This window comes from Esox lucius, chromosome 20 (genome assembly GCF_011004845.1).
Source record: "Esox lucius isolate fEsoLuc1 chromosome 20, fEsoLuc1.pri, whole genome shotgun sequence".
NCBI lineage: Eukaryota > Metazoa > Chordata > Actinopteri > Esociformes > Esocidae > Esox > Esox lucius.
The window spans coordinates 29,003,785-29,013,728 of NC_047588.1; the positions used below are offsets into that span (position 1 = coordinate 29,003,785).

Consider the following 9,944-nt stretch of genomic DNA (forward strand, 5'->3'; position numbering starts at 1 on the left):
TTAATCCAATTGAGAAATTTTGGAAGGCGTATGATTGGAACCCTCAGCAGTGAGTCTTCACAGGCAATGGAGGAGTTCTGTGGCGATATCACTGCAGGGGCATGGATCCATGCTAGGCGCTGTCCCCCCGCTGCTTGTCCAAGGAACACATCAATTGTGATGTGGATGAAAACATGTGGCCAAGGGACAGGCAGGACAATGCCTGATGTTGCACTGTTTTCTTTTATCTCCATTCATGTGTATTGTACAATACTGTAACTTTTTGTTGCTTGATGATACAAAACATGTACATTTGTTTTATATAAATACATTTAAAAATTTTGAGTAGCAAGGATCAACCTTAATGTACAATAAAGTTCTTGTTTACTGGCTGTGTTGGTGGATTCTTTTTGTTTTCTTTCATGAATCTTCCATTTGGATGAGAGAGTAACATTTTTCTACACGCAGTGTTTTCTTAATGCTCAGTGTGTGTATGCAACAGATACAATGTTTGTGTGCGTCATTCTGACACGATTATTGGATTTTGAGGGCTGTGTGTGTGTTTTTGAAAGGTTTTGGAAATGTAAATTGTTATAATGAGTATTGTGTTAACAGTTTTGGGGTATTATTCAGAGAATCGTGTGTATTCAATTGTGAAAAACTGTACAATTAAACCTGAACACTACCCCATGTCAAAGCTTAGCAATGTCTGTGTTGATTGGTGTTTATGCTACAGTATGATCCTATGTGAATGTTCTCAAACACATTCTCCTTCATCATTTATTTCTTTGTGCATCTTTTACGTGAATCACGAGGGCTTCAATAATCACATTTGAAAACCTTCATTTTCAAAGTGTGCAGCATTCAATATTTTAAAGTGGAACATTGATTGCTTAATTCAAGTCACAAGTGTCCCGTAGTTGATGGATTTATTTATCTCTAGAAGTCATTTTCTGTGATTTGCAAGCAGCACATGTGCAAGCACTTCAAGCTTGTTTGTAGAATACACCCTATAAAATATATTGTATTTCCCTTTTTGGGTGTGTGTGTGTGTGTGTGTGTGGTGGGGGGGGTTCTCAAAACAACACTGAATGGCAGTTAGCTGCATCATTGTGAGACCACGTTTTTATCCCACTTGCAGATTAACCCAGGGGTCCCACAGAGGGCAGTGCAATTGGCCACCACTTTCCAGGTTTTTTCAGGGTTGTAAATAAAGTTACCTTACCTTGTGACACTCTAGCGGATAGGGTGCTTGTGAGCTCAAGGTCAAGGTAGAATTGGATCCTTCCGGAGAGAAAGGATTTTGGTCTAGACTTCCAGGTTGAACAAGCAACATGATATGAACCAGACGGCATCGGATGTGCTTCAGAAGAGGCATGTCTCGACATCAATTGTTCCAAGTCCGCTGGGAGTTGCTGCAATGAAGCAGAGCCTAATTGCTAATTGGATATCACAAATAAAAAAACTACTGGAGTTTTTTACTATTTTCTGTCAACAGTATGTCAGGACAATCGATATTCATCTAAAAAAATCTAATTTTGGGTGAGGGGCCCCCTAGCAGCTGGGGGCCCTAGACAGCTGTCTATTCAGCATGGCTTGGAACGGTCCTGCTGTCAGCTTCTTTTCTCTACCACCCCATCCTCCTTTCTCCCTCCCAGTCCACCTCTCCATGTTTTCCTCCCTGCCTCTCTGTCTCAGATACGCAGTAAGCACTCTCCATATTTTTCTACTTGCCTATCTGGTTCCTTACACACTGTTGTTGATTTTCTGCCTGCTTCCCTCTCTTCATCTCATCTCTCTCTCCCACTCTCTTTCTGTTGCTGGCCTCCCTCCTTTTCTATTCCATTCTAGTGTTCCTCTTTCTTTTTCCTCTTGTTCTCTTTCTCTATCCATGCTCTCTACACTCAGCAGTGCGACATGAGGCAAGCTGTGGCTTTCTGTCTGTTTGGCCTGTCAGCTCTGCTGCACGGTGAGTGGAATTCATTTTTCCTGTCCCCTGTGTGTGTTGTGTATCTGTATTTACAATGTGAATGTGTGGATGTTTAGTGCATATGTGTGTGCATATGCATGTACGCGCATGTTTGTGTGTGTGTGTGAGTAAGAGACTTTAGGGGGATTTACATTTGGGGGATTGAATCATTTTTAGGGGTACTTTAGAAGGATCGTTTTGAAGAAGGAAATCTTTGAATAAAATGTTTTATATTTCAGTGTTTCATTATTCCCAATGTGGAATAGATAGGATGTTTTAACCACCTCGAGAAGTGTTTCAGATCGATGGCCTTAAAGGTAGAGTCAGCTAAATGGCATTGCTTGAGCAACACTGCATATATTGCAGTAAGGAAGATGCAAGATCTCCCTCTCACCCAGTTATATACTGTTTCTGCACATCTCCACAGGTTTTCTTCGTGTTCGTCAAAGCCATGGGAACAAAATGAAATTTAGCCTCCTGCTCCAGTTATCAGAATAATAAAAGAAAATCCAATAACATTTTTATTGATCCATGTTCTATGTAATAACTACTGAGACTGATGACTGAAAATGCTAAAGGTAATAACAAAGAGGAAATTAACAAAAATAAGATTAAGAATGAAAAATACAATGCTAAACAAATACAACAATGGATAAACACCTAAACAATAAGGGATGAATACAGAGATATACATGTCTTTGGACTCATTTTTCTTTCTCCATATTTTGTTTTTTAGACTTAATTCACAATTGATTCAATGTATTTTTTCCCAATCACTCTAAACATAATACCCCATAATAACACAACAAAAAACATTTGTGCCAATTTTTTGAGAATGACAAACTTATTTATATAATGTACATAAGTATTCAGAACCTTCACCCTGGCACTGCAAATTGATGCTTCCTGTATCCTTTGATTATCCTTGAGGTGAAAGAATACCTGAGGCAGATATAATTGATTTGGCATATTAGAAAGGACCCCTTAATCAGAGAGATTACTGAGATCCCAATGTCTACGCTAACAAAGCTTCTGAGTTTCTCTTCAGACAAGGGAGAACCTACCAGAAGGACAACCATCAATCAGGCTTTTAAGGTAAGAGTGGCCAGACTGAGTGAAATGCTGCCCGAAGGACTCTGTGAGGATGTGAGGATGATGATTCTCTGGTCCACAATTGAAGTATTAGGCCTGAATGCTAAGGACTTCATCTGGCGAAAACATGGTACTGGGGCGAAGATCCATCTTTCAGTAAAACAACAACATGCAGCACACAGGCAAAACAAAACTAGAGTGACTTTTGGACAAGTCTGTGAATGTCCTTGACTGGCCCAGCGAAAGCATGGAGGTGAAACCCATTGAACATCTGCAGGGAAACTGAATATTGCAGTTCACCAACGCTTCCCATTCAGTCTGATAGAGTTTGAGAGGATCTGCAAGGAAAAATGGGAGAACTTCATATGTGCAAAACTGGTAGAAAAAGACTTTAAGCTGTGATCCAAGAAGACTCGAATTTGTGGTTGCTATTAAAGGTGCTGTTTCGAAGTACTGAATATTAGGTCTGCATATTAATTTAAATAAAATATTTCAGGTTTGTATATTTTTAATAAATTGGCACACATTTTTACATTATTTTTTAAATGATTTCTACACACCATTGCAATAAAGGTAAATTTCACTGTTATTTCAAATTATTTCCCCACAAATGTACCCACTTTGGTCCCAAAACTAAAATTATCACAAAATCCTTGGTCAAGCAATTTAGTTGAAAACTACTTGAATTCCTTATTCTGACCTCTTCTTTTTTGGCCCTTTTTCTCTTCATGCTCGCCTCTCTGTTCTTCCATGTTCTCCTACTGCTCATTGCTTCTCACTGTTTTAGAGGTTCTTCCTCTGAAATCACAGCTCTTATTATGTCTTAGATATACTTTCTCCATGTCACACGAGTTTCACTTGTTTTACATACTCTTCTTCTATCAGTGCACTCACATCCCATTCCCTTTTACATCCTCTATATTTCTTGCTATCAAATTTTTTTCCTGCTGTCTTCTAGAATGTAGCTGTCAATTAGTAAGAATCTCCTCTCCCAATCAATTATTTCTACTCTCATTCCCCTCTCCTGTCTGTCTCCCACATCCCTCCATCCTACTTATACCCCCTCCCCCCCTCAGTCTCTCAACAGGGCCCCCACCAGCGTAACCTACTGAGGGAGCTACTGAGGGACTATAACCGTATGGAGAGACCTGTGGCCAACGACTCTCTACCACTCACTGTCCGATTCTCCTACACTCTTTTACAAGTCATGGATGTGGTAGGTACACTCCCATGTTCTCTTACACACTAACACACACATAGACAAATTACTTGCACACTATCTGAACTGTCTTCATCATACTCCAGGATGAGAAAAACCAGATCCTCACCACTAACGCCTGGCTTCAGATGGTGAGTGTGTGCAATTTTGTGTCCCTGAATGTTTGTCCATGAACGTTTGTTTGGTTCTTCTGGTTCTGAGGAAGTACTGTAGGTTATTTACTTATTTAGGAAAATCTTGAGTGGTCCCTTTAATAATTGATTCCTATAGCAATGGTATGACCACTACCTCCAGTGGAACCAATCAGAGTACCCGGGAGTCAAGTCCCTTCGCTTCACTACTGACCAGATCTGGACACCAGACATACTACTGTACAACAGGTGGGTCTACATTTCAATAATTTATGCTCTTATCAAAAATGAACCTTTTGGTTACTGGCCCAATGCTTTAAATTAGTTTTTGTACATTTCTATCCTGTATGCATGTTTTTAATTTTGAAATCATATTTGTACATTTTGCCCATAAAGTGAGTCTGCTCCTGACAATCATTCAAAGATCACCCTGTTCTGTACTTCTCAGTGCCCATGATAAGTTTGATGCCACCTTCAAGAGTTCTGTGCTGGTTAACTCCAGTGGCTTCTGTGAGTACCTTCCTCCAGGTATGTCTAAAGATCAGCCTCTATCTTCTCCAATTACCTTTCTGTAATTTTAGCTCTGTTCCCTGGTAGTCTAATATATACTGGTTGGTAAAGCAATTCTCTCATAATCTTTTTAATTTCCTCTTCTCACCACTACCTTTACTTACTCCCTCCCCCCTCCTCTCTCCCTCTCTCCCTCTCTCCCTCTCTCCCCCCTACCCCCTCCCCACTCCTCTCTCCCTCTCTCCCTCTCTCCCTCTCTCCCTGCCCCAGGTATTTTCAGCAGTGTGTGTGAAGTGGACGTACGTTGGTTTCCCTTTGACATCCAGCGCTGTGAACTGAAGTTTGGCTCTTGGACGTTTGACGGCTGGCTACTGGACCTCCAGATGAAGGAGGCTGACCTGTCAGGATACATGTCTAATGGAGAGTGGGAGCTGTTGGGTGAGAGAAAGTTGTCTCCACACCTACCCATGCTTTCAACCAGAGGTGTTGCTAGGACCACAATACATTCAGGGCTTTGACCCCTACTTCCCCCCGGGACAGAAAGTACAGGGTTTTGAATGTACATGCGGAAAACTTCGATCTACATGCTAGCGGCCTACATGTCTACTTTGTCATATGTCTACTTTGTCATACTTTTGGTCAATTTGAGATCTGGGGCTATTCATAAATGATCCGGGGCTATAGCCCTGGACGCCCAGACCTAACAACGCCACTGATTTCAACTCCTATGTCTCGCCTGTCTGACGATCTCATGCCAGCTACATATTTCCTGTGTTTTACGGGTGCAAATTTGAGTTGTCAGTAGTGGGGGCTCCTGATTGGCTGAGTGCTGGGTGTTGAGTGGTGCCATTTCCAAAATTAACATGATTTCAATTTAATCAAAACTTTGAAATTTGGCTCATAGAAGGTCTCTCTACTCACATTTGCTTCAAATACCCATAAAGTCTGGTTTGATATATGTTTTGCTGTTTCAAATTTTGTGGATGTTTGAACACTTAAAACACTACTCCTCTGGCACCAAATGACCTATCCGTATGCCACCTGATATTCAAAAACTTTCAGATCTGTACCTGAAATAACATTGACCAACAGACATACAAATGGGCTTGGCATATCAATGTATATAAATCAGTGGTAGATGTTTTTATTGTAACAACATCTGGTACAGGTCTTGTCTTTTCTTTGTCTCTTTCTCCATCTTCTTTTGTAATGTCTAACTCCATCTCACCTCCCCTTTCTCCTTCTGTAGGTGTACCAGGCGATCGTCATGATGTATTTTATGACGGTTTGTCAGAGCCATACTCTGACGTGACCTATGTGGTGACACTTCGGCGGAGAACTCTGTTCTACGCTCTCAACCTTCTCGTCCCTTGTGTTCTTATCTCTTCTTTAACCTTACTGGTGTTTCTTCTACCAGCCCAGTCAGGAGAGAAGATCGGCCTGGGTGAGAGGGAGAAAGGAGAAGAGGAGTGTTGGGTGTAAAATAGGAAGGATGAGGAGGTGCAAGGGAAAGGAGATAACATTCAGAGTGATGCTGGAGAGATCAGGTGGAAGAGATGGAGAGGTGATTACCTCTCTCTGTATCTCTCTTTCCACCTCCTGTTTCTCACTGCCCTCTCTTTGACTGTTTCTGCAACAGTTATTCTAAAAGCAGCAGTTCTTGAAATGTATGGTTGAAGATACTTTTTTTTAAGAGGTATGGGCTTGGATGAGCGAAGATTACACAACAGTGTAATGATGACCTTGTATTACCTGTACATTGTTTCTCAGTGTTTCCTATCTGTCTCCAGGAATCACAGTTCTTCTCTCTCAGACTTTTTTCATGTTGCTGGTGGCTGAGATTATGCCCCCTACCTCAGACTGCATACCACTGATAGGTCAGTGACTGGGTGTGTACGTGTGTGTGTATTTACTATGTCTACCTGCACTTTAATACTGTCTCTCCATTCTAGGTCAGTATTTTGTGAGTACCATGATTACCGTAGGGATGTCTGTGGTAGCGACTGTAGTTGTTCTTCAGTACCATCACCATGACCCCAACAATGGAAACATGCCTCAATGGGTGAGACTAAGTCTGACTAGTCAATCTACAGTGAACGGTACCTGTATATGCGCATTTATTTGTGTATGTGTGCATGCGCTTGTGTGTGTGTGTGTGTGTTGTGTGTGTCTCTCATATCTTTCACTGGAAACTGTGTCCCTTTCTCTCAGGCACAGTTGGTTCTACTCCAGTGGGTTCCCTGGTTTCTGAGGATGAAGCGTCCAGGAGATTGGGAAGAGCTCACACCCCAGCACAGCCGCTCAAACCTCCAGTCCAAGGACTTCTCCTCATCAGCTAATGCCACTCACATGACCGTCCACCAAAACCTTGCCTCTCTGCAGGCCTGTCTTAGCCAGCCCCTACCACACCAACCCACCCTTCAGTCTTTTCCCAACCAGAACCAGAACCCCCTACATAGTATCCACCATAACCAAAATAGATTTCCCCAGCCCCTGGGGAATAGAATTCTAGACCCACATCTAAACCCTAACCCTAATCTCCCCACCACCTCCGACCCTCTGCCCAATGGACACCTGCCTTATGTGGGTTACCAGAGTCCTCCTGAACCAGATCCTGGTGTCACCTGGAGAGAGGGAAGAGGGGGAGTAGAAGGAAGGGGTTCTGACTCCCCCAGTCTCCGCGACCACCCACCCTTGTCGACATTAAGTCCCCCTCCACAACCCCCCACATCTCTGGATCCTGACTCCACATCCTCAGGCTCCAGCGGTGTGGAAGCCAGGGCAGGGGGAGTGGGTACGGGCCATGCCCAGGCCGGGCTGTTCCAGGGTGGGTTAGCGGAAGCTCAGCTCAGGTCTCTGCTGGAAGAGGTGCGGTTCCTGGCCGAGGGACTCCGTGAGCAGGACCACAGGGAGAGCATGGCAGAGCAGTGGCAGTTTGCAGCAGTGGTCATCGACCGTATGTGTCTGGTGGGGTTCAGTGTGTTCAACATCATATGTACTATCGCCATCCTCATGGCCGCACCCAACTTTGCGGAGGCGGCCTCCAAGGACTTCTTCTGATAAGGAAAGTGGGGGAGGAGGAGGGCAGCAGCAGTCCCTTTGCTGTCTTGATTTGTCCGATATTATGGAAACATTTAGAGACCCTCCGGTCGCCTTTCTATTTAACCAGTTTGATAACACATCAGTTGTGACAACCTGCATAAAGCAAACTCAGTTTTAATGTCAAATCATGTTGCTTTCTCTGCGCCTGTGTATAAGAAACCCTCCTGTTAGTCTTCAAAATTAAATAGTGCACATTCTCTCCCCTCCATTTTTCTTTCTCTCAAAAAGCATGAAATGGCCAAAAATGATATTATTATAGACTACAAATATACACAAGAAATGCAGCAACGTAACTCTCTGACAACTTTTTTACAGTGGATTACATTTGGGATTATTTGATCTGATATCAAGTGGAACATTTCTTTGCCAGTGGAGTGATTTAGAGCTCTGTCAAATATATCTCATATGCTCTCAGAGATTCTATGGTCTTGTTAATCACCCCAATCTCTAAATGTTTTCAAACTGGTTGAACATATAGGTAAATTCTGAAATACTGTTTCGGTCAGGTTTGATTTATATAATCTACAGTGGATACAAAAAGTCTACAAACCCTGTGAAAATGCCAGGTTTTTGTGATGTAAAAGAATGAGACAAAGTTAAATCATGTCAGAACCTTTTCCACTTTTAATGTGACCTATAATATGAACAATTGAATTAATAAACAAACTGGGAAAAAAAGAGAAAAACATACAATAACCTGGTTGCATAAATGTGCACACCCTCTAATGTGGCTGTGTTCAGAATTAACCAATCACTTTCAAACTCATGTTAAATAGAAATCATTACACACCTGCCATCATTTGAAGTGACTGATTAATCACAAATAAAGTTCAGCTGTTCTAGTAGGTTTTTCCAGAAATGTTCTTAGTTGCATCTCAGAGCAAAAGCCATGGTCTGCAGAGAGCTTCCAAAGCATAAGAGGGATCTCATTGTTGAAAGATATCAGTCAAGAAAAGGGTACTAAATAATTTCCAAAGCAAAAGTCATCATCAAGTGGAGAAAATATGGCACAACAGAGACATTATCCAGGAACTGTACATCACACCAAAACTTGATGAAAAGACGAGAAGAAAACTGGTCAGGGAGGCTTCCAAGAGGCCTACAGCAACACAAAAGGTATGTTTGGCGTCAAAATCATCACTGCACATCACCCAAAGAACACCATACTCACAGTGAAGCATGGTGGTGGCAGCATCATGCTTTGGGGCTGTTTTTCTTCAGCTGGAACTGAGGCCTTAGTCAGGGTGGAGGGAATTATGAACAGTTCCAAATACCAGGCAATTTTGGCACAAAACCTTCAGGCGTCCATTAGAAAGCAGAAGATGAAGAGAAAGTTCACCTTTCCGCACCACAACGCTCCAAAGCACACATCCAAATCCACAATAGCATGGCTTCACCAGAAGAAGATTAATGTTTTGTAATGGCCCAGCCAGAGCCCAGACCTGAATCCAATTGAACATCTGTGGGGTGATCTGAAGAGGGCTGTGCACAGGAGATGTCCTCACAATCTGACAAAATCTTTTGCAAAGAAGAGTGGGCAAATATTGTCACGTCAAGATGTGCCATGCAAATAGATTTCTACCCAAAAAGACTGAGTGCTGTAATAAAATCAAAAGGTGCTTCAACAAAGTATTAGTTTAAGGGTGTGCACTCGTATGCAATCATGTTATTGTAATTTTTTCTTTCTTTTTTTTCTCAAAGATATCAGTTTGCTATCTTTAGACTTAAACTAGGCTTATCTATGTTATGAAAACTTCAACTGTTATGTAGGCTAATGTTATGGCAAAGATGCCTCCCTGTATGCGGTTGCATACACTGCATTATCTGTGGAGAATGACAATGTAGGCAACTCGGTTTTTGCTAGGCAAATTCTGAGAAAATCAGCTTTCCTGCATGGTCCTTTATCTAGATGTACTGTCCTGCTTTGATGAAGGTCAGAACT

At 42.1% G+C, this 9,944-nt stretch overlaps 1 protein-coding gene across 3 annotated transcripts; it reads left to right on the forward strand.

Annotated features, from left to right (window-relative positions):
• The first annotated feature begins 1,667 nt into the window (after positions 1-1,667).
• LOC105024450 (neuronal acetylcholine receptor subunit alpha-7) lies at positions 1,668-8,201 on the forward strand. Of its 3 annotated transcripts, XM_020040767.3 has the most exons (11): positions 1,668-1,684; positions 1,831-1,948; positions 4,117-4,256; positions 4,346-4,390; positions 4,530-4,639; positions 4,839-4,918; positions 5,171-5,338; positions 6,150-6,344; positions 6,691-6,777; positions 6,853-6,962; positions 7,112-8,201. In XM_020040767.3, the coding sequence occupies exons 2-11, from the start codon at positions 1,897-1,899 to the stop codon at positions 7,958-7,960; spliced, it is 1,836 nt and encodes a 611-aa protein (XP_019896326.2). In that variant the 5' UTR covers positions 1,668-1,684; positions 1,831-1,896; the 3' UTR covers positions 7,961-8,201. The 3 variants fall into 3 exon arrangements, with proteins under 3 accessions (XP_019896326.2, XP_010892704.2, XP_019896327.2); XM_010894402.3 differs by lacking the exon at positions 1,668-1,684 and having other exon boundaries at positions 1,725-1,948; XM_020040768.2 differs by lacking the exon at positions 1,668-1,684 and having other exon boundaries at positions 1,725-1,948; positions 6,318-6,344.
• The last annotated feature ends 1,743 nt before the right edge of the window (positions 8,202-9,944 follow it).

Bases quoted from the DNA above. Each gene is read 5' to 3' on its own strand.
- LOC105024450 (XM_020040767.3), top strand. From the start codon at position 1,897: ATGAGGCAAGCTGTGGCTTTCTGTCTGTTTGGCCTGTCAGCTCTGCTG. The intron at 4,391-4,529 runs GTGAGTGTGTGC...TGATTCCTATAG, and splicing joins CTAACGCCTGGCTTCAGATG to CAATGGTATGACCACTACCT. The intron at 6,345-6,690 runs GTGAGAGGGAGA...ATCTGTCTCCAG, and splicing joins AGGAGAGAAGATCGGCCTGG to GAATCACAGTTCTTCTCTCT.